The 23,654-nt window shown below is 31.7% G+C and overlaps 2 protein-coding genes across 6 annotated transcripts; both read left to right on the plus strand.

Annotated features, from left to right (window-relative positions):
- Positions 1 to 3,992: 3,992 nt before the first annotated feature.
- LOC143081695 (uncharacterized) lies at positions 3,993 to 11,297 on the plus strand. The gene is made up of 7 exons (XM_076257436.1): positions 3,993 to 4,093; positions 4,495 to 4,584; positions 6,917 to 6,965; positions 7,590 to 8,095; positions 9,655 to 9,756; positions 10,300 to 10,588; positions 11,064 to 11,297. Exons 2-7 carry the CDS (start codon positions 4,507 to 4,509, stop codon positions 11,273 to 11,275), a joined length of 1,236 nt encoding a protein of 411 aa, XP_076113551.1. The 5' UTR covers positions 3,993 to 4,093; positions 4,495 to 4,506; the 3' UTR covers positions 11,276 to 11,297.
- A 3,120-nt stretch (positions 11,298 to 14,417) lies between these two features.
- LOC143082985 (uncharacterized) lies at positions 14,418 to 22,879 on the plus strand. 5 transcript variants are annotated; one of them, XM_076259047.1, is made up of 7 exons: positions 14,418 to 14,501; positions 17,048 to 17,230; positions 18,296 to 18,428; positions 19,138 to 19,643; positions 20,264 to 20,365; positions 20,854 to 21,142; positions 21,536 to 22,879. In XM_076259047.1, exons 3-7 carry the CDS (start codon positions 18,359 to 18,361, stop codon positions 21,769 to 21,771), a joined length of 1,203 nt encoding a protein of 400 aa, XP_076115162.1. In that variant the 5' UTR covers positions 14,418 to 14,501; positions 17,048 to 17,230; positions 18,296 to 18,358; the 3' UTR covers positions 21,772 to 22,879. The 5 variants fall into 5 exon arrangements, with proteins under 5 accessions (XP_076115162.1, XP_076115166.1, XP_076115163.1 ...); XM_076259051.1 differs by lacking the exons at positions 14,418 to 14,501; positions 17,048 to 17,230 and adding an exon at positions 16,730 to 16,940; XM_076259048.1 differs by lacking the exons at positions 14,418 to 14,501; positions 17,048 to 17,230 and adding an exon at positions 16,731 to 16,909.
- The last annotated feature ends 775 nt before the right edge of the window (positions 22,880 to 23,654 follow it).

The following is a 23,654-nucleotide window of genomic DNA, read 5'->3' on the forward strand; positions in this document are numbered from 1 at the left end:
GGGATTCTTATATCTCAGTTATCTCGAGCATTAAATTCTTGGATACTGTTTTGTAAAATGCTGTTTGTCATTTCGTGACTTTTTCATAGGTTACTTGTCCGTTGACATGTTCCCCTGGCTCTACCTTTATTTTATATATATATATTAATATACCTTACCAATATAATCTTTTATATAAGAGTTTTAGATGAACAATGTACTCAATTCATGTTCATACTCTTGTCAACGAAAATAAGTCAAAACAAAAGGCGGGAAAAATGGCAATACTGGGCCACCATGTAAGCCGAGATAACAATTGTTTTCCAAATCCATGGAAAAATTCCCCGGCAATAGCAGCTTTGTTGTAAACTGGTATCAAAACGGGAAAACTCAATTATGGGTGTCTTAGTCAAAGGTAATGCTTCTTTTCGCATTTGCGCTCTATCAAATACTTATTCTATTTGTTTGTAACTTATGTTGCTCTTCGAATATTTTGACGGTTTCCTCTCTTTTTTCGTTATTGTTATACCGGTACACGAATTTTTCGTTTCAATTTTAATGATTCAATTTGATTTATTTTCGTGTGTTTAAATTCGGCACTTTCATTGGAGGCACCAAATAAACCAAATGAAACTACAACCAAAATCACCCAATTTACGGTATATTATTAGTGAGATACTAATAAATATATTTTTTAACATTAGGGAATAAACAGGTGTGAACAGAAATTACACATCCTTCTCTTTTTTGCATGATGACTTTGATTGATTGCATAAAATGCATAATCCAATATTTTGTTTTACTTTGTCTAGCGGTATACTACTGTTGTCTTCATTTATGGACAGTTTTCATCTGATATAGGGTAATGATTCCAACATTCTAGGTGGAATAGAAAAGGAAAGAAACCCTCATGAATATCTGTTTTTGTTACAGCATTTTGATTTTTCTTGTAGATGTCTTCCTCTGCTACCATGTTGCGTAACTGTAAAAAGAAACCAGAAACTAATTCAAGCAATAACCAGACTTATAAACATCTATTAACTTTAAAATTACTGTATTAATGTAGTGATTTCAGTTTTTGGTGTACCTTTTGAAGAATGAAGATTTAAAAACAAAATGTTGTATATCTGTTTATGCTATAATGCCACCGTTGTTTTACATCCTAGTCTTTGTTAAATATTCACTTTTCAAGAAAATGCCCATAATTATCCTGGTTTCAAATTAAGAAATACTTGGAATGATTAAAGTTTTATCTTGTCCAGCAATACAATCAATTTTACACATAACATTTCATTATATATAAGACAATAAAAATCATTGGAAACTAACCAATCACATTCCCATCCCTTTTTAAAAACTTTAGTAACCATATTACCTCATATTTTAAAATATAAAAAAAAAACACCAATTAATAAAAGAAATGTTGTTTAAAACACTCAAGATATACATGTATTTTAATGACTCGGAAATTGTTTACTGCAATGAAATGAAGGATTAATTTCCTACACCTGACAAATTCAAGAAAATATTTGTTTTACCCTATTACGTACGCAACAGGATGTGAAGTACTATGAGTTGGTTGTATAACACCTTGACCATAACCAGTACTTAGTCAGGAGCTTGTAGTTCAGTGTTTCTGTATATCATATTTGATATTTGTTCATTGTTTTGTACATTAATCAGGCCTTTTGTTTTTCTCTTTTGAATAATTATACATTTGTCATTTCGGGGCCTTTTACAGCTGGCTCAGATGATTCGGTATGGCTGCTGCTTATTGTTATAAGCAGCACAGTGACTTAGTGACTTATAGAAGATAATTTGGTCACTGGTGAAGAATTGTTTCATACCAAATCTTATTTTGTATCTTATATTAAATAAGAATGACAAAGAAAGCTTCTAAATAATACAGTAAAAAAAAAATGACAACAGCAATGGCCTACAAAATCCAAACTTTTCTAATTGGGTTCCATTAAAACATATTTCAGAACTAGAAATGACAGACACGGTTTTCTCCGCCTGATTTTAATACTTATAACCCCGTCAACACAGCATCTGAATTTAACGAGACAAACTTATTTTTTGAAAATTGTCAATTTTCTACACCTTAGTAGCTCTATATACAAACTCCACTTGCATATTGGATAAACATTTTCCAACTCATTGGGTAACCAAGTGCTTGCAGCTCCTACGCTGATTTTTTTTTTAAACGGCACCAGTATCTGAGTAGAAAGGTGATGAAGCAGTGTTATATTTAAAAACACCTCGTTCTTTTTCTAAAACAATTTTAATCGGAAGATACAAAGACTTTGTAAATAAAAAATTAACTTCACAAATAGAAAAAAAAGTAAAATCACAAAAATACTGAACTCCGAGGAAACTAAAATCGGAAAGTCCCTAATTACATGGCAAAATCAAATGACAAAACACATAAAAAAACGAATGGACAACAACTGTCGTATTCCTGTCTTGGTACAGGCATTTTCAAATGTAGAAAATGGTGGATTAAACCTGGTTTTATAGCACTAAACCTCTTACTTGTACGACAGTCGCATCAAATCTAATAGTATTCATAATGATGCGTGAACAAAACAAACAGATACAGTAGGTAAAAATGTCAAAAATAAAGATAAAAAGTCTAATTCGGCAGGTCATATTCATGAAAAGGGAACGGGATTGTAGTTACGACATAAGGAACATATCCGATATCATCTATATAAACAGATATTCCATAACGGTCAACCAACTCGTGATGGTATAAAGTCTAGGTAGTGACGATCGACGTTGATTATCATCTGATTTAAATGAAAGTATATTGTGTTCTTTATTTGTCTTTGTATATTTTTTGCATTACATTTTTAGTCCATATGTGGAAATATCCTTTTGGCGTGGCTCGGTTTTCCTTTGTTGTCATAGTTGTTTGTGATTGTAGTGGTTAGGACACAATGGTGACTGCTGTACCCTTACTTTTACGTATTATATCTGTTTGTTTTGCTCCCAACTCGATACAAGCATGTTTTAAGATGAACAGCTATGTGCGCACATCTGCATTTGTAATTGCATCCTTAAAGAAGTTGATTCAAAATCTAAATGACTATGGATACTTTCACTTTTGTTTTACTCCAAAATGAAATTAATTTCATTGGTTTACACAATCACAATATTTTGAAGTTTGCTTTTGGAAAGTATTACCAAGAATCATTTAATTCTAAAACGTTGAACATTCTTACAAAGAGTATTGCAGTTTTGAACTACTGATACTGACTTCAATCACGCATACTGCTGCTGACGATGTCCCTGAACTATTGATGTTCAATTATCCACTAAGGTGTTGATTGTATTCAGTGAAACTGGCCGAGAGGCTAATAATTCAATCTCGACTAGTTAATCATTTGCCTGTTTAATCTTGCTCAGGACAGTTGTCCAGTATTTTTCATTAGTGCGCAAGCTGATGTTTGGCATGACGTGACCAACACAGGAAAAATACGCCTTAGTATTATAAATATCGCCTGATATTGTACATGTACTGTACACGTATGAAGAAATATTACCCAACAGAGGCATGCCCTTAAATCATTAATTAAATAATTTTTCGCTATACAATCGAGCTATGATACATTATAGGTACACATGTAAGATGTCGACAACCATTAGTAGACATGTATAATCTGATAACAACATATAACGTTTCCAAATTCCAAATTGTTTTTTTTTTTCTTTTTTATTTATATAAATTCTAATATAATGCTTGTTAGGAGATTTTTCTTTTAAAAGATTAAAGCCTGTATACTTACCTGCCAAATGTAACCGGAAGGAATTTGAAGGTGAATCATTGTACCTAGTCGAAAAGTAAAAAAAATAATATAACTTAAACTAATTTATATGAATTTCAAGTAAAGATTTCAAAATGGTTTATATATATATATATTAATATATAACATATATATTGCCAAGTTTAAAATTATAAACGATATGAATTTTATTACTCTGCAGAGGTCTATTTAATTTATATATCTCTAGTATATCTATATATCTATATTTATATGTTTTGTGTTGACGAGGAAGTGATTACCTCTTTCAGGCTGTTTTCCAAATCAATTCTATATAAGAGAAAGAGGTGAGTAAAACTTTTTCTTGTAAATGTTATTAGAAATGTTCATATGCACGGGGTATTCGTCTTTTGAATAATAAACTAGTGTCAAATATCCTCATCGCCCTACAAATATATTCAAATCTGACTATTGGTAAATTTCCTCAAAGTAATCAAACAAAAAACATTTGCATTTACAAAACGTTATCATGTAAAGAGTTGTAGAAATTTGTTTAGAAACGGAGAAATTTATCCTTTATATTGTTAGTTTCTGTAATCTTACATGAATCATATGCATTTACATTAACGTTTTCTAACGTTTATCTACGGCTCCCAATTATAACTAGTGAAACCTTTTAACATGTCTATACCAAAAAGAAATATTTTAAACTTGCGTTCAAAACATGTAAGTTTTATTTTTTCTTCAGAACTCTAACGTTATGGGGAATAAAGAAAGCAGCATAATATCAAAAAGTGGTCCATCATCTGAACCAAAATCCAGCAACAACAATCTAGAGGTAAGTATAACAAAGACCATGTAATATACATGTATCTTATGTAATTAATTCCATTGAACAGTGAGTTACTTTTGATTTTGCCATTTATTAGGAACTTGAATTTCCTCGGAGTTCAAGTTTTTTGTTGATTTCAATTTTTACACCCGTACGACTGAACTATCTTTCAGGAACAAACATTTGTTAGTATGTATACTTCAATGAGACAGCAAGTAAACGATTAAGCCCCAGAGACATCAAATGGGCTCATCAAAAGATAGATGTGTATACATTTTGTCGCGTTATTAACCGTCCAAGGTCAATAAAAGTTATGCATGCATAAACCAGAAAATAGCAAAGATTTCAGCACCGCATTTGTCGAACAGAAACACTACAAATAAGGTAATACCAGAACAAAATAAAAACACACTTTAATAAGACAACCACTAAATGTTCACATTTAAAACACGATATATGATTGCACAGTTCGTCTTATAAATGATCTTGTATCGCTATTTCATAATATAGAATATGTCTTAAAAAAAACAGAACGTACTTGCGTGATGGTTTCACTTATAGAGTTATAGGTTTTCAACTCATAAACTACTAGGGCAATGCTAGAACAAAGAACAGCTTAAATTATCATCTTCCAGGCTATTGTGTTACCATCACAATCTAATTGTTCGTTTGAAACATGGATTGGTCCAACTGACGAGTAACATGTTTCGTAGATCTCATATATATTTGTAATCTTATATTTCTACTTATTTAACATGTATATTGCTGTTTTTTATTACATGTACTTGATGGTATTTAAGAATAGTGCAAGGAATGATCCATATATCCGTTTTATATGCGTTGCACTGGCTTTGGCTAACACGGCTGTGTATTTTTATAATATATCCGTGTTTATTCTGTAGCTATTCACCACTTCAGTTTAATCATGTATATCTTTCATATAGTCATTTTATAAAATTTACTGTTTGCAAAAGTATGAATTTTTCGAAATAATTAGGATGTTCCTGTCCCAGTCTAATACCCTGGCGTATTAGTCACAACTTTTAAAGCGGGAGGTTTGGCATGCAACAATACCAGGTTCAACCAACCAAGTCAGGATAATGGCCATTGCTATACTATAGTTCGTTTCTATGTGTTACATTTTAATGTTGTGTTTCTTTTGTGTCGTAGTTCTTTTATATTTGATACGTTTCCCTCAGTTTTAGTTTGTAACCCGGATTTGTTTTTTCTCGATCGATTTATGAATTTCGAATAGCGGGATGCTACTGTTGCCTTCATATATAGCAGACGATTTTTCAAGCGTGTCGACGTACATGGTCTGTAAAAGAGTCAGGTTTGAAATATTTTGATTGTCTTCCTTTGGTCTACTTTAACTAAGACTTACGAAACATCAATTTAACCATAAACATTATATTAGCACTCACATAAAGAATAATCATATATTTTTGGAATTATAGACATTATACGGGAAGTTATTGTTTCGTATATATATGGTGACAAAAGATCACGCCCAGTTAAACATAAGATAAAAAAAAAATACAGATGTATGCTAAATAATTGTTATCAAAGGAACCAGGATTTTAATTTAGAACGCCAGATGCGCGTTTCGTCTACATAAGACTCATCAGTGACGCCCATATCAAAATATTTATAAATCCAAACAAGTAGAAAGTTGAAGAGCATTGAGGATCTAAAATTCAAAAATATTGTGCCATAATAATTTGCTATGTAAATATATTAATTTGGTATTATCGTTTGCATGAAAAGATGATTACCAAATATAGAATCAATACAAATATTAATACGACATAGAAACATGAAAAAAAATGTTTTGAATATCTTTGCAAATCAAAACTTGAAATAATGGCGAACAGACGAATGGACTTAGCATAAAGAATTTCGATAAAAATACTTACTTGAAGAGAAAACGTGCAGTTAAACATATAAGACATGGTTACAGGAGAACGTATTACCACTTGAATGAATGACAAAACTAGTGTCATAAAAAGTAAAATAACAAAAATATCGAACTAAGGAAAATTATAAGCGAAAAGTCCCTAACAAATGGAAAAATCAAAAGTTCAAAAGCATCAAATGAATCGATAACAACTGTCATATTCCTGAGACCTTTGATAAAAGCGTAATATATCTAAGGTCAATTAAGTCCGAGATTGAAGGAATGTTAGTTTCTTGATGATATTTAGATTAGTCAACGTCGATTTAAAAAAGAATGTAAAGGTGTTTTTTTTTTATTTACAACAACTGCAAAATGTATGCTATATGCACTGTGGTATGTATAACTATGACTATATTATTTATAGTATGATATTTGTTACAGAACTTGTTACGAAATGCCATACGAATAGCATATAGAATTCCAATTGCAGGTACGTTGCTTTGCTTTTGATAAAAATTGTGGGTTGTATTTGCTGTTAATAATTTTTTTGGTGGTATGCTGTTTTATAAATATAGTCATAGTTTCTTTTTTTTTAAATAAAGTAAAATAAGGAAATTGGTATATGTTTCTATCCGATACCAAGACATCAATTGTATAGATATTGTTTGTTTTATGTCTTAACATAAAGTTTATAAGTAGTAAGAGATGGAGATATCTTTTGTATTTTTATTGTAGTGCAAAAAATTACGATGTTACTTTTATATAATTAAGAAGTCAAACTTGACATATTTGAACACGAGTAACTGTGTATTGCATTTACACACATTAACGTCTTTTAACAAGCATAACGACATTAGTAAAGTCATGGCTCATAGCTAAATATGAATGCAAAATTTCATTATGAGAAATTCAAATTTCAAAGTCTATAGCACCAAATATGAAAAATAAAATTTAGAAAATTAAATACTCAATATGTTACATAACATTGTCCTATGTATATCCAAAGGAGAGTATTTGGTAGATTAAAATTGTGAATGCATGGTTTTGAAAGAAAATTGCCTGGTCATTTATTCTCCTTTTCCGAAAATATATTATATCGTCATTGCAATTTCAGATTTATATGTCTATCGTGACGAAATAATACCTTTGATTGACAAGATCATAGGTAAAAGAGAAAGCATGATCACTATCAAAATTGACAGAAATAAAATATTTGAAGAAGCAACTGGTCGATTTGTTGGGAAAGTAAAACAGCTTGCTAAAATTAGCAGTCCAGTCCATGAAAAACCTGTTATTACATTCAATGATACCGACATATTAGACGTTGACGGAAGTGGATTCAGAAGAGAGTACTATTCGGTATACTTTCGGAAGTGTATCGCTAATCTCTTCGAAGGACAAGGAAGACAAATGTTACCAAAGAAAGACTGTACCAAGAAGGATGAGTTGAAAGCTCTTGGGATAGCCATTGTTGAATGTGTTTTGAATGGTGATTGTGGATTTCCTTACCTACACAGAGGCATTTATAAAGCTATCATTGGGTGTGATTCTGATGAAATAGATCAGCATTGCAATTTAAACGATATTCCAGACGGCGAGGTTCGAATGGTTGTTCAGCAAGTAAGTTTTAAAGTCTTCTCTCAGCCTTATTTCGTGATGGTCATTATAAATGTCTTTTCTCCCTTGAACTGTAACATTGTTGATATAAACACATTAAGGGGGCTCCTGGGTATAAATCAATTTTTTTTTCTAATATAGGATTTTGCTATATTTTTTTCATAAATGAACTTTATCATATACTTAAAAGAAAAATGAAATAAGAAAATGGGGTCACCGTTCATTTCAGCTCACAATCTGCCTCTGGAAGAAGCATACATTTTTGTTAATGTCTTTTTATTCTGTTGAACAAATAGGGGAAATAGAGGTAATATCGAAATAAAAAAATAACCTTATTACAGAAATCGCTTTAATTTTACAATTATTTAGTTTATTTTCAGCTTATTTGAAAACAATAATAAAAAGTATAGGTCACCGATGAGTTAATAAAGATATTTCAAATCTAATGCCAGAAAATGGCATTTTTGCACCAAAGGGAGATAATTTGGGGCTTATTCAATGATATAAACATTTTAAAAGTCATATGGGGCCAAACCGAATCAATGTTTTGGGTTGTTTTTTTACCATATCATAAAGTAATAACTAATAGTGTAATAAATGAAATTTGTAATGAAAAAATAAATGTTTAATTTTTTGCTGAAATTTTTGTACCCAGGAGCCACCTTTATGCATATGGATTTATTGAGGATTTGCAATAAATATCAATCTAAGGTACACCAGGTGGAATATATTCCATGAATTGACTTTGGTATGTATGAAGCCACTTTAAGTGTATGTTGTATTTGAGCTGTTTCTATTTTAACAACATTACACGAATAAAATGTTTTTAAAAATCTATAAGCAAGAATAATTATTGTATCGCTACCTCAGATGTTCTTCCCGACCCAACAATTGCTGTTTTTATTTCCATTTTTAGAGTCAGGTTATATAACACATAGGAGTACCTATTTGTTGATAAAAGCAAAACGCAATTCGTTTTTAGATTACATTCAAAGTTGTCGTTTAACAGATTGTAGTTGTTAATATAATTTTGTAAATATCAGAAGCGTATTCATAGTGTTAAAATAGGAATTCAAGTTCTGTACACACAACTTAAAATCATATGTGACAGGTATGCGCGAGGCCAATGGAATTTTATTCAAATAAATGAAGTTGTTTACCAAGAACTGAAGAGCAAACGTAACATTGGTCAGCTTTGCACGAGGGAGTCACAACCGTGGTTTTAGTTTAATCACTTTAATTTTATGAACTAAGTCGTTTCCCTTTGTTAAGCTTTTTAACTTAAACTTTTAAAATCACATTATGTAATGTAGTCCTAAAAAACCTTGAAGGGGGCGTGCAAATACACTTTATTGTTGTTTTTTGGCTTGTTCATACTTTTATAAGCCTAATGTCATTGTAAAATTATTTGTTTTGTTTAAATTGTGGACAAAATTTCTCTTTCAAAATTTCAATTTGGGAGCCTCAATGGGGGAAATCCCCCGCAAATAGTGACAGTTGGCAGGTATGTATACCAGGCATTTGTAACATTTACTAACATGTAACTTTTATTTTCTTCACAGTTAAACGATGCAAACACTGAAGAAGAAATAACCGAAATCCTTGCGAGCGATATAGCATCCTTCATTAATTATGTTGGGTGGCCAGTTGGAAAAGCAGTAACGGTGAGAATGTTGGTTGATTACAAAATAATCTCAATGTAAAAAGATGATTTGCTGTTATTAAAATAAAATAAAAACATCCATGGGATTATTTTCAAACACATTTAAAACAAAATGAGGCAAAAGATACCCCTGTGACAACCAAACACCATGTCTTTAAAAAAAAACGAAAAAGTTTGGCAAATAGAAATATTTCATGTATTATTTTGTCGTTTATAGTTAAGATCCTAAAATATAATGATACATTTACTTCTTATAAGGCATAGCAATCAGTAATAGCGATAGTTTTTGTCTTTCTTTTTTCTTCATATTGTTAATTTTCTGTGTACTTAGAACCGATTTAATGAATAAGAGATGTTTCCTTAAGTTTTTGTTGTTGTTTAAGTTGTGCTGTTTGGTCAATGGTAGGGGGTGCTCACAAACATGCATTATCTACCAAAGTCATCAAGAATTAAAACGTGCACATATATATTTCTTCTCCTTTCTGATAAATGAACCTTTATATGTAAATGTTGCTTAGTGTAATCAAATCATACTATATTTTAGATGACAAACCGACATGTGTTGCTGCAGTACATACTCCGATGGTTTATTATAGACCACAGACAAAATGAAATAGACCAGTTACGTCATGGTCTCAGCTACATGGGCTTCCTTGATGCAATAAAGTCAAACGAATGGTTTGAACCTTTATTTGTTTATTCAGAACAGTACAGCATTACAGCAAGATACATGAAAGACAAGCTTAATCCAGTCATAGACAAACTGTTGGCCAAAACTGAGAAGGAAATAAACTGTGTAAAGTTTGCTAAAGCTTGCATTGATTCCCTAGATGGTACGAATAATAAGTTTGTATGAATATGAACATTATGGATTTTAAGATATTATACTTATTCAAACTTGAGTTTGTCCATTGAAATCTTAATACGGTCATCTGTAAACAGTTTTCAATTAATATGTTATAGTGTGTCTTTCTATGTTGCAATGTTTCACTATTACTTCAGGTAAACTTTTAAACCAGCTACATTTGTGTGTACCTGTGCTTGATTGACAACAGCAATAAGTCCATTCACGAAATAAAATACACTGAAAAAAAATAACTCATGTGTAAATCGTCACGAGTAATGTGCCTTTTGGCTTTCGATGAAAGTGTAATTCAATATTGCAATGGGATTTAGTATCATTTATTTACATTGCTTACCTACACAAAATATTTGAAACAATTTTTTCACTTTTTGAGAAATTAGTGAAAGGTAGCTGAATTGATATTTGTGATATTCAATACAGTTTTACACTTTTTTCTGTTTCAGATACGCAAGCCAGATTATTATTTGCCTTTATAACAAACCTTTATGATCCACCATTAGAGGAAGAATCTATGGAAGTCATCTTTAATACACACAACCCTGATAGACTTCTACCAGAGAGCTATACGTGTTTGAATAGACTTCTCCTTCCACTGGGGAATAAAGATATTAACCACTTCAGAGAATCTTTTTTCAAGGCAATAATGGAACAATGATACAGATTTTTGACATACCAAATTTGTTTGTTTTGTTTTGCACTCAATGTTGTTACATGCAATAATAAAAAAAAAATATGAATGTCCTCTGAAAATAAAATGTTTTACCACTCATACATAAGAAATAAGATGGTACTTTATGAAAATCAAAATCAGGAATTAAATGACAAGGACAGGCTAATCAGTTGAATAGTTGTCATCAGTTGATTGCAGTTCTAGAGCGCAAAACATGTAACTCGGGAATACCCTAAAATAAATTACACTCGATCACCACACGAAGACACGTTTGGAAGCAAAAAATTTAATGACACACAGCTTAACATACTTTCTTAAAATGTCCTGTACCAAGTTAGGAATATGGCAGTTGTTATCAAATAGTTCGTTTCTATGTATATATATTGGCTTTGTTTTTATTGCACTTCTGTGCTCCTGTTGTTCCTCTGTTTTCTTGTTATAGTTAATGTGTTTCCCTACGTTTTAGTTTGTAAACTGGATTTATGTCTTTTAATCACCGGAATACTATTGTTGCCTTAATACTATTAATACAATGTTAGAATCAATTGCGACGGCTCTGGTTTGAGACACCATACAATAATAAACTCTACGCATAACAAAACACGTCTCTCAAAAAAGGATGGTAACAAATTAAAATACAGAGACAAATACAAAACATGACTTTTCTTAACAAATCCACCTATGGGTGTGTTCCAAAGGGAATGTGGATCACAAAATTTTATGGAACTTTGGTGAATTGTTTATTTCTGTTGACTTAATCTACCTTTCAAAAATTAAAAGAAACTATAGGTCACCGTATGGCCTTCAACAATGAGCAAAGCCCATACCACACAGTCAGCTATAAAAGACCCTGAAATGACAAATGTAAACCAATTCAAATGAGAAAACAAACAGCCTAATTAATGTACAAAATAAAAATCATTTAAAGCATAAAGACAAGCTAAAAGGGCAACGGGCGTATCATGTGCTTTTAGCGCAGCTCTGTATTTTCTTAATGCTCTTCCTATTGAAACTTCAATAAGATATGCTTTATTGAACATGCTAATTTTGTTTTCTTTTTTCAGTGGACTCTTTCTATAAAGCAATCTGAGAAGACGTTTCTGAACATCACCTTGGCGACTTCCTTTTTTGTTGGGGGGGGGGGGGGGGGGGGAGGAGCGGAACCATTCAGTGTGTAGACCTGCTGCATGCTTTCAAATATTATCTTCAATGTTCTGGAGACTTCATTAGCGGATACCTAAACGATTTCTTCCACGCCAATCCTTACATTCTTAAATATAAACATGACTAAATGCAACTCATTCTGGGTTCATTAAATGTCGGATTGTCGCACCAGGCAGAGCCTTTTGCTTAAGAGTGATTGATTGACTCATTGTTTGGTTTGAATAAAACACACTACAAAATTAGGATAAAATCAAACATTAAAGTTATCTTAGGATATTGATATCCTTTTATAAAATGTTAATTGCCATACTTCAATGCCAGATTGACTTCGGACTTAAAATGAATCACTTGACAGTACCTAGGTGTATTCATATGGTTATGGTACAGATCTCAAGAGTAGATGGGTTATGACCCAAAACACTGTTGAAGTGCTGTGTTTTATCAAGTTTTACCTTATTTTTTTTCTAGAAGTATATCCGGATATTGTATATATCATCTTCTGAAAGTATGAAAAAGTAAAATCACAAAAATACTGATCTCCGAGGAAAATTCAAAAACGGGAACTCCCTAATCAAATGGCAAAATCAAAGGATAAAACACATTAAACGAATGGACAACTCTTGCCACATTCCTGACTTGGTACAGGCATTTTCAAATATAGAAAATGGTGGATTGAACCTGGTTTTATAGCGCTAAACCTTTCACTTTTATGACAGTCGCATCAAGTTCTGTTATTTTTACAATGATGTGTGAACAAAACAGACATAATCAGTAAAATAGTCAAAACAAGGTTACAGCAGTCATCACTGTGTTACAATCTCATGACAAACAAACATACAAAAAACACAAAAAAGTTGTGCATAGGATGTTGTTGGTTCATATTGATTACGAAAATTCTGGGCACATTCTACACATGAAGACTTCAAATATTATTTGAATGTGATCATTTTGGTTTGACGATTAGCTTAGAAACATATTAAATTAAAGAAATTAACATCCCAAGAAAAATTAATAGCATAGTGTTATAGAAGGAATGTGTCATATCCGCAGTACAAGCATTATTCGGATTTTTTGCAAATTAAAACCGTATACAGGGACTGTTGCTTTTGCAAAGATTTGTGTAAACATATAGGGTCTTTTTCGGTCCGTTCTTGCAAGTTGGAGGAACTGACAAAACCTTTTATTTGCTGACTCTCAATTATCCAACACATACATTGCTTTTGTATATATACGTGTAGCACTATTTGTAATAAATATTCTGTATCATTCTAATTTGTAACCTTAGGATTTTTTTCTCCAGTGGTCCGTTTATAAATAGATCTCACATTTTTTTCTTTAACCCTACCGCATTTTTACGACTGTCATTAGTCAGGCAACTCTAGTCTGTGTGTGTATTTTTAAATTTTGGTTCACTTTTATGTTTGTTGTGGCAACCATTTTAATGATCTAGTATACATATGATTGTCTAGCAGTCAGATGTAAACCGCCTACGTTAGCAGGATTTTCTCGCTGCGTTGAAGACCAGCGTTGGTGGCCTCGGGATGTGTTTTACTCTTTGGTCGGGTAATTGTCTCATTGGCAAATTAGCGTCTTTATCATATGTATAATATGCAAAGAGGTTCTCAGTATATATATATATCGTTATCGTTTCGTATGACAATCAATCAAAATCGAAAAACTAAATTAAAGTTCTATTTAAGACGTTCCATTCAAGTAATTAAAATAAATACGTTTGCACTTTGTATATGATTAGTACGTATTATATGTGCATACAAATGGATAAAAAATATACTACAAAAACCACTCTATGGAGGTATGCATTTTGAACTTTAAATACTTTGAGCAATATACATTTCAGCATAGTTCAATGACATTAATTTGAAAATATTTGTTAAAAACGTAATATAAATTGCTTTATTAAATCCTCTGTTGCGTAATAAGATACGAACACAAAAATCAATGTAAATACATGTACATCTTAAAATCTATTTTAACAAAGTACTGTCATCGTAAATTATACAAGTAAAGAATTACGAGATCTTACAAGGTAAGTTAGTTTCGGTTTACCAAGTTTGAAAAATATCAGGAGTAATGTTTGAAGTTCAATTGGACACATGAAAATGATATTATGGTTTTGTTGAATCAATCATTTCGCAACTATGCCTTCTTTTGCATCATTAACTTTTTAAATAATATTGACAATTTTGATAAAAATAGCAAGTCACGTTTAGGGGTTATTAATTTTTACATTTATTTCTTTTCTGAAGGATTGTCACGCTGATTCCCCCCTCCCAAAAAGTAAGAATTGAAAACCATTTGTTTTGCGTTTAAAAGCTGATAGGTATATGATTTTTTTAAGGTGGGATCTTAATTTCAAATATAATTAATACTGTCTAAATTTTGAGATCGAAGGTTTAGTTATTTTTTGTCAACATGCGACAAACAGCTACCTACATACAACGTACAGAAAACTCGAGAGCATACACGAACAAAGCATTGGTTATACAAAAAAGACTGTTACTGCAGTACACGCATGTCGCCTACGTTTGCAAATCCGACATCAATTTGAAAGGAATTTTTATTTTCAGCGAAAAGGAAACTACCATCATTCCAGCATAAAAACTAGAGGCTCTCAAGAGCCTGTGTCGCTCACCTGTTACTGTATTTACTGATGTCGGCCATCTTGGTTGGTAGGCGGGGTCATTAGACACTTTTTTAAAATAGATACCCTAGTAATGATTGTGGCCAAGTTTGGTTAAATTTGGCCCATAGTTTTAGAAAAGAAGATTTTTGTACAAGTTACAAAAATGACGAAAAGTTGTTCAATATTGACTATAAAGGACAATAACTCCTTAAGGGGTTCTCTGACAATTTTGGTCATGTTGACTTATTTGTAGATCTTACTTTGCTGAACATTATTGCTGTTTACATTTTATCTCTATCTATAATAGTATTCAAGATAATAACCAAAAACTGCAAAATTTCCTTAAAATTACCAATTTTAGGGCAGCAACCCAACAACGGGTTGTAGGATTCATCTGAAAATTTGTGAGGGGATAGATCTTATTCTGATGGACATTTAAATCTTGAAAGATTTGCCTTAAATGTCTTAGTTTCAAAGATATAAAGCAAAAACTGCATTTTACCACTATGTTCTAATTTTAGCCATGTCGGCCATTTTGTTTGGTAGGTGGGGTCATCGGACACATTTTTTAAACTATATATCACAATTATGATTGTGGCCAAGTTAGTTTAAATTTGGCCCAGTAGTTTCAGAGGAGAAGATTTTTGTACAAGTTACAAAAAATGACGAAAAAGTTGTTAAAATTGACTATAAAGGGCAATAACTCCTTAAGGGGTTGACTGACAATTTTGGTCATGTTGCCTTATTTGTAGGTCTTATTTTGCTGAACATTATTGCTGTTTACAGTTTATCTCTATCTATAATAGTATTCAAGATAATAACCAAAAACTGCAAAATTTCCTTAAAATTACCAATTCAGGGGCAGCAACCCATCAACAGATTGTCCGATTCGTTTGAAAATTTCAGGGCAGATAGATCTTGACCTGATCAACAATTTTACCCCCATGTCAGATTTGCTCTAAATGCTTTGGTTTTAAAGATATAAGCCATTGAAATATACATTTTACCCCTGTGTTCTATTTTTAGCCATGGCGGCCATCTTGGTTTGATGGCCAGGTCATCGGACACATTTTTTAAACTAGATACCCCAAGGATGATTGTGGCCAAGTTTTGTTAAATTTGGCCCAGTAGTTTCAGAGGAGAAGATTTTTGTAAAAGTTTACGGACGACGGACGACGGACGCAGGACGCCGGACGACGGACGACGGACGCCAAGTGATGAGAAAAGCTCACCTTTCAGGTCAGGTGAGCTAAAAAAGAGATTTCTATCTGTATCAGATTTTTCTCTGAAACTGTTAATACATCATTGTTTCAATTTACTGCAGTGAATTTATTACCATCTAAATGGTGTGTAGACCAAGAAAACAGAAATACTTTTTACTAAATCATTTATAATGTTTTGATAAGTGAGTGCATTCAAAATTATTCTGCAAAGAAAATGAATATTAAATTTATTGAAATTCATAACACATTTGATCCTAAATTAAACCATGTCTAAACGCATTTGAATTTAAATAATAAACAAATCATATACACAACAGTGTATTGAAAATGTTCAAGGTATATAGGTTTAACGGTTTAAAGTAACTGTAAACACAGGCACAATATGACATATAATATAATATATGTCAAAAGATTGTGTTTCACTCGAACTATTTCAAAACAAAGCTCCAATTAGTCGAAGATTATAGATAAAAACATACGTCAATTGAGGAAGTTAATGTATTCATTGGAAAAGTTGTGGAATATCTGGAAATATAAATTATATTTATTTCACAATAGTATATGATGAAAGATCTAAAAAGTTCAAAGGTAATGGAATACTTTTAAAAAGTTAAACCAGGTAAATATATATATATATATATATATATACACATGTAAAGCAATGGCTTTCACATGTTGAATGTTTATTTGAAATACCATAACTGTGCATTTGAATTGTATTTGTAGCGCAAGTAGTTGGTTAAAACAAAACTTTATATAATTATATCAAGTTCCTGCACTGTAAAATAAGTTCTGCTGAAAATGGACTAAACCAACCACTGCTAAACACAAACGTGAAGAGGAGATTTCGAAAGCTGGTTACGAAGTTTCTAAGTTTGGACAACAAATAATTATTCCAGTACCCAAAAGGTACATATGATCTTTTCCATATGGTAAAAAGACTTCTTACAAAGGGCTAACATGCAAAACAAACTGGACAATACCTGCTTACCTTTATAAATGTATGTATTCAATACCATGTAACAATTAAAGAAATGCACAGGATCCAGTCGAGTACATGTATACTCGATACAAAAAGATATCACGACGATTTACGCTTCATATATAAGCGATACTTTATTTGCTGTGATTGATGATTGATTGTTTGTTGTTTAACAATATGCCATGTATGTTCAAGAACATTATTCAATTTGAAGCTTTTTATTTATGTTGCTGGTTTTTGCTATTGTTTGATTTAAATACGATGAAAAATATTTAAACATTTTCAGTGAAAAGGGATTTGTGCTTGTGCTTAAACTAACGTAGCAATTTACGCAGGCACATTTGTTTGTAGATGTCTAATTTCGATTTTATTGATTCTCTCCACCTTTTTTTCTATATTAAAACGTTTGGTATCGAGCGTACATGATGAATGTCATTCATGGAGCAACTGAGTACTGTGGCCGTTGAAATCATAGTAAATATTGTTGGGGTTAGATATAAGAAGATGTGGCATGAGTGCCAATGAGGCAACTATCCATCCAATTCACAATCTTTAAAACCATTATAGGTAAATGTACGGCCTTCAACATGGAGCCTTGGCTCACAACGAACAGCAAGCTTTCAAGGTCCAAAAAATTACTTAACTTGTGTTAAATCATTCAAACAGGAAAAACAACAACGGTCTTATCTATATAAAAATCGAAAAACACTTATGAATCACATTTTCAAACGTCCATCAATGAATATCAGGTTGGTTTTTTTTTGGTGTGTACATGTGTGTTAAATTAATACGTTTTTTTTTATTACATGCATTTTACATTAATACACTTACTCCTATTTCAAATGTCAAAATATACAATGATATTAAATTGGCTTTCCAGATGATTTATATCACCTGAGACGATATGTATTGTGCAATGATAAGAGATTAAGATATTATCCCCCACTGATTGTTTGATATATATTCAATTCAAAAATATCATAACATTTCAGGCATGTGAAAGTTTTAGAGATTACTTTTATCTATATTCGTACATGTAGTAGAGAACAACAGAAATGGGACAGACTTCGTCTGTACATAGTCCTCGTATTGATGCAGTTCCTGGAACCTCCAGGGGCAGAAAAGGTTTGTTTTGTTAACGTTTTCATTCGTGCATGCATTATCTTGTTCTTTCATTAATCTACACGTCAAGTTAAAAAAAAAAGGTGCATGGGAAAAGGATATATTATCAAATTGATTATTAAAAATCAAAAGGATGACTTACAAACCGTCAAAACAATGAAAATTTCGCATTTATATGTAAAATAATTAACAGCAATTAACAATTAAGTAACATGGTAAATTTGCACTGCATAAAACAGAGCAAACCCGGAAGATGAATAAATACCCTTTTCAAACATTTTAACATATGTATCTATATGAAATTCAGCATGCAATTACATCTGTGGTATTGCTTTACTTATCAGTTAGAAATTGCTGATTGAAGGAATGTCATTATAGTTTTCACAAATATTTATATTATTCAATTGTTGAAGGCTTTTTTTTTTTCTTTTACGTTATAATAATAATAATAATAATTTTTTTATTTAAAGAGGGTAACTCAATTAGAACTAGTTTAATTTTTACTGAGGCCCTCAAACAAAATACATGCATACAGTTAACATACATTAAAATATAATATATCTTAAAATATATATAACTAGTATATACACAATTCAATCATTCAAATATACAAATGGTAATAATTTATTTTTTGATGTAACGCCAACGCGTCTTCTTTCACTTACATTTCAAAACTCGCTAACACATTTCAGGAACTTTTCTCTTTTTACAGCTTCTGTTCCAGAAACAACCGATGGTTTTAAAGCAATAATAGAGAACATTCGCCAGCAACAGCGTGGGAGAAAGAAAGTGATTTCTGTCAACAGAGATGACGTAAAAAGTGTTATGTTTCCATACTTAAAGACACCAAACAGTGAGTTTTCTCCTCTTGATATCACCTTTGAATGTGATGGTGTTTCGGAAAAGGCGGTAGACCTGGGAGGACCCAGCAGAGAATTATTTACACTTTTATTTCAAGAATTTTTGCAATCGAACTTGGGACTTTTTGAAGGAAAAGGAGGATATGTGTTACCGGTGAACAATAAAAAGGCAATCGATGCTCACGTCTTTCGTGCGTTTGGCAAAGCCGTTGTGTTATCGCTAAGTACAGATCCTCATGGACCGGGATTTCCGTATTTTCCATCATTTATTGTGAGTTACCTCATTGGAAGAGAGTACATACATGAACTGAGCTCATTGTTCCTGGTCAACGAATTTCTTAAACAGTTTATAACAGATGTAAGCTTTTATATTTCTACTTGATGTATAAGTTTAATATTTCTACTTGATGTATAAGTTTAATATTTATACTTGATGTCTAAGTTTGAAATTTAATTTGTAAGATTTTGTAAGTTTTTAATAAGCATATGTTACTTAAATAGAAATTTGTGATTTCACAACACTTAAGGCCATTGTTAGCTGTTTCGCTAATCTGAGTAGCAGGCACTCTCAGTACATGAACAAGGGAAAAGACGATTTAAACAAATATGAATGTTATTTTGATTGTTATCAATGTTATCTGTCAAAATTTGGTGGAGTATTTATGTGTACATATTTAAGTAAACTCTTAGGGGTGCACTTCAAATACTTTTTTAAACGTCTGGGGAAATATGTTTGTCATCCCTAAGGTCTTATTCCATAAGTAAGACATTATGTTATTATCAAAACTTGAATTCACACAATTTTCTTTTACATGAGTAATATTTTACACTAATATCGTACTCGACAAGCAGTCAAGTTGAAATGATGCATCAAAATGGACGGAAAGTGAAATGACCTGTAAAGTTGTGAAATTTAGATCATAGCTTGCGTGTAATGACTTCTTATCTAAATATCCATTTTTGATAAATAATTTTCAGATTACAAATGCAACCACTCAGAATGACTTGGATGAAGTTATGGGTAATGACGACGAAAGATTTACAGATAACTGTGGATGGCCAGGAAATGAGAGGGTTACAGTGAGCATGATTTTTTTTCATTTTTCTTTACAATTATCTCTTGCTTTAATGGGAGTATTTTACATTTTGACATTACTGAATGTTGCATGTTTTCAACACAATAAAGATATCTTTTTTTTCAAAATATTGAATAAACAATCACACTTAGCCATTTTGCAATCATTGTTTTGTTTCAATTATGTTTTATGTATATGTTTGAAGTAATTTTGTGTGTCTAGCATGTTAAACTTCATGTGTACACCGGATATCCCGATCCAAATTCGCGGAAGTATATCCGAATCGCAAGGTGCAATTAGTGCTTTCAATTAAATCTAGATTAATTCCAACAGAGGATGAGGCTCCGTGGGAATCGGATAAGATTTAACATACCCACTGTGTTGCTGTCTCGTGTTATTGCTTCTCTAAATTAGGGTCCCTCTGCGGATTTCGGATCGGGATACCGGATGTGACGTGAACTAGTCTCATTGCATATTAATATTATCTTTTAGATGTCAAACAGATGGTCATTTGTGCAAACTTTACTACAATGGGATTTGGTTGATAAACGAAGAACTGCTCTTGAGGATATGAAAAAAGGATTAAATACTTTCAACTTTCTTGATGATACTAAGTCTCTCCCCGAATTTGAACGCATATTTCTTCTGAGAAATAAGCAAGAAACAACGGCGAATTTTATACAGAAGAAACTAATTCCAGAAGTTAAAAAATTACATACCGAAAACCAAGAAGAGGAAAAAGCACAACAGCAAACAGTTAAATGTCTTCAAATATTAGAAGGTGCGTAAAATGCTTTTTGCCCTAAACTATTTTCAAAATGAAATATCATTAAAATGCATATTTCGATGTTTCAATTTTCTATAAAAATGTACTTGTTTATGTATTTGTTATGTCGGTAATTATTTAGCAGATACATCAAATTTAAAGTTCTGAATTGAAACAAAATTTAGAATCGGTTTCATAACAGATATAAAAGAGTAAAAGTACAAGCAGGTGCACGAGAAGAAAAAAACGAAAGTTTAGGTATTCAACATTTAAATCAACACGCAAGGTTTAGTCCTCTGCTAGTTATTCGTATTTTTGGATTAAGGCGTTTAGAACCTTTGGCGATTCAACAGTTGTATAGATTTTAAATTCCTTGTATGAACTTAAAATTATTTGCTTTATTTTCAGACGAGGAGGCTGCATATCTTTTTCAGTTTATTACCGGACTTGACGATGTTCCGCCATACAACTTTTCCATCCAGGTGGCGTTTAATCGGAAGAATAAAAAAGCGACATTACCGGAAGCTATAACTTGTATTCAGAGACTTCTCATTCCTCTGGGTAACAAATCGAGATTAGACTTTTATAAATCATTTGACATTGCAATAAAAATGGGCAGACTTGGATTTTCAGATGATTCATAGCACTGTCCTTACTAGTGAATATAATTCAGGAGATTATCTATTGCACAGATAAATGTTTATACATGATTTAACGTGAATAAATAACATGATTTGTGATCACTTGAAAATTTTCATGCAATTTTTAATTGCTCTACTTATGTACAGTGGCGGATCCAGAAATTTTCATAAGAGGGGGCCCACTGACTGACCTAAAAAGAGGGGGGCGCTCCAGTCACGGATCAGTGATTCCATATATAAGCAACCAATTTTTTTCCAAAAAAGGGGGGGCGGGGCCCCTCTAAATCCGCCTCTGATGTATTAAATTGCAAATGTTTAATTAATTACCAGTCAGGAATTAACATGTTCTTTAACTGAATTTCATAAAAGCTATATTTGAAAATATTGATAGTATATGAATATTTACGGTGAAAGTATTCTATGGAGTTCATGTCAGCAAATTTATATGTGTACCAGTGTCATAATATTCGCGTTTGTATTTTTCAAACTGCGCTTTGAAATCATTATGTGATTATATTTTTATTTTTATTTGTTATGTTTATGTTTGTGTATGCAATCTTACATTAAAACAATGTATAGCGTAGGTAAAAATATTGCAATACAACACCATATTGGACGACTGTGTTGCCTTATGTTTGTATATTAAATGGGACATATTTATTCAGTTTTCATACTCATTTCTTGTTCGAAAAAGTAGAATTACAAAATATTTCAATGCTTATCAAATACAATATTGGAATAGATTTAATGGAAATTTCTGAAATAAAAAAAAAACCAATTTGGACGTTTTATAAGAAAACCAGTTAAGTACATAGGCGGTACTAAAAATTATCACTGGTATAGTCCTTACATGTAGTATGTGTTGCATACAGCATTATTGAAAAAAAAACTGGAATTCAGCCCAGATATTACTCCTACATATTCCCGTCAATACCTTATAAGCCACATCAAAATGTTTATTATCTAAAAGCATTTAAATAACAAAACACGAGAAAACAATATGTGCAATGTATTCCAATGTCTTATTCTTCGTTGTTGTTGCTTTTTATTAAATGCATGTTTTATATGTATAGTATTATTGAACTGTGCATTAAATGTTTACAATACTGTGCTTGCGAGTCTAAAAACATTGTCCTTAGACACAAATGCAAGCCAAATACCCAAAACACGAAAGCAAAAGATACAGAGTACCGATATAAGAGATCTTGCTATTACTGAAAATCTTTCAAAGCCAATTACAACTCATAAATGAATAAGTTCTCCCACCTGACTAACGTTTCCACCAGTGAATGGCCAACGGATTTAGTGAAAGAACGTCAAAAACAGACTGATAACAGCATGCCAAATAAAAGAGTAATAGTATCATCATGATTATACCACATCTCCTTATTGTCATAGGCAGGGGATATAAAAGTAATATTCAAACTATTGAGTCGAAGACAAACAGACAACGCAACGAAAAAAAATGACAAATGACCACAAGACAAAAATGTATACAAAACTAAATATAGAAAATAAAAACTTCGCAACACAAACCCCATCAAAAATTATTTAAAGACTTATATATAAATTAACACATATAAAACAAAATGTGCTAACTAAGCAAATATAGCTTCTGAACTCATTTTGAAACGAGAAGGGTTAGATTCATCATCATCACGTACAATAGTCACAACATAGGAAAGTCCAACTTAGATTTATTGAAATTTAATATATTCGATTTCAAAATATCAAGGCATCAACTACGACATTTTCTGAAAACAAACCTCTTCACAACACACATGGATTTTTCAATAATTTCTAAAAAAAAAAAAAAAAAAATAAAAAAACAACATTGACAGATCTTAAAGCTACAGTTACAGACACTAACTGGTTTAGAAAACTAA

The sequence above is a fragment of the Mytilus galloprovincialis genome, chromosome 7 (assembly GCF_965363235.1).
Source record: "Mytilus galloprovincialis chromosome 7, xbMytGall1.hap1.1, whole genome shotgun sequence".
NCBI classification, from domain to species: Eukaryota; Metazoa; Mollusca; class Bivalvia; order Mytilida; family Mytilidae; genus Mytilus; species Mytilus galloprovincialis.

Bases quoted from the DNA above. Each gene is read 5' to 3' on its own strand.
- LOC143081695 (XM_076257436.1), top strand. From the start codon at position 4,507: ATGGGGAATAAAGAAAGCAGCATAATATCAAAAAGTGGTCCATCATCT. The intron at 6,966-7,589 runs GTACGTTGCTTT...TTGCAATTTCAG, and splicing joins ATATAGAATTCCAATTGCAG to ATTTATATGTCTATCGTGAC. The intron at 10,589-11,063 runs GTACGAATAATA...TTTCTGTTTCAG, and splicing joins TTGCATTGATTCCCTAGATG to ATACGCAAGCCAGATTATTA.
- LOC143082985 (XM_076259047.1), top strand. From the start codon at position 18,359: ATGGGACAGACTTCGTCTGTACATAGTCCTCGTATTGATGCAGTTCCT. The intron at 18,429-19,137 runs GTTTGTTTTGTT...CTCTTTTTACAG, and splicing joins AACCTCCAGGGGCAGAAAAG to CTTCTGTTCCAGAAACAACC. The intron at 21,143-21,535 runs GTGCGTAAAATG...CTTTATTTTCAG, and splicing joins ATGTCTTCAAATATTAGAAG to ACGAGGAGGCTGCATATCTT.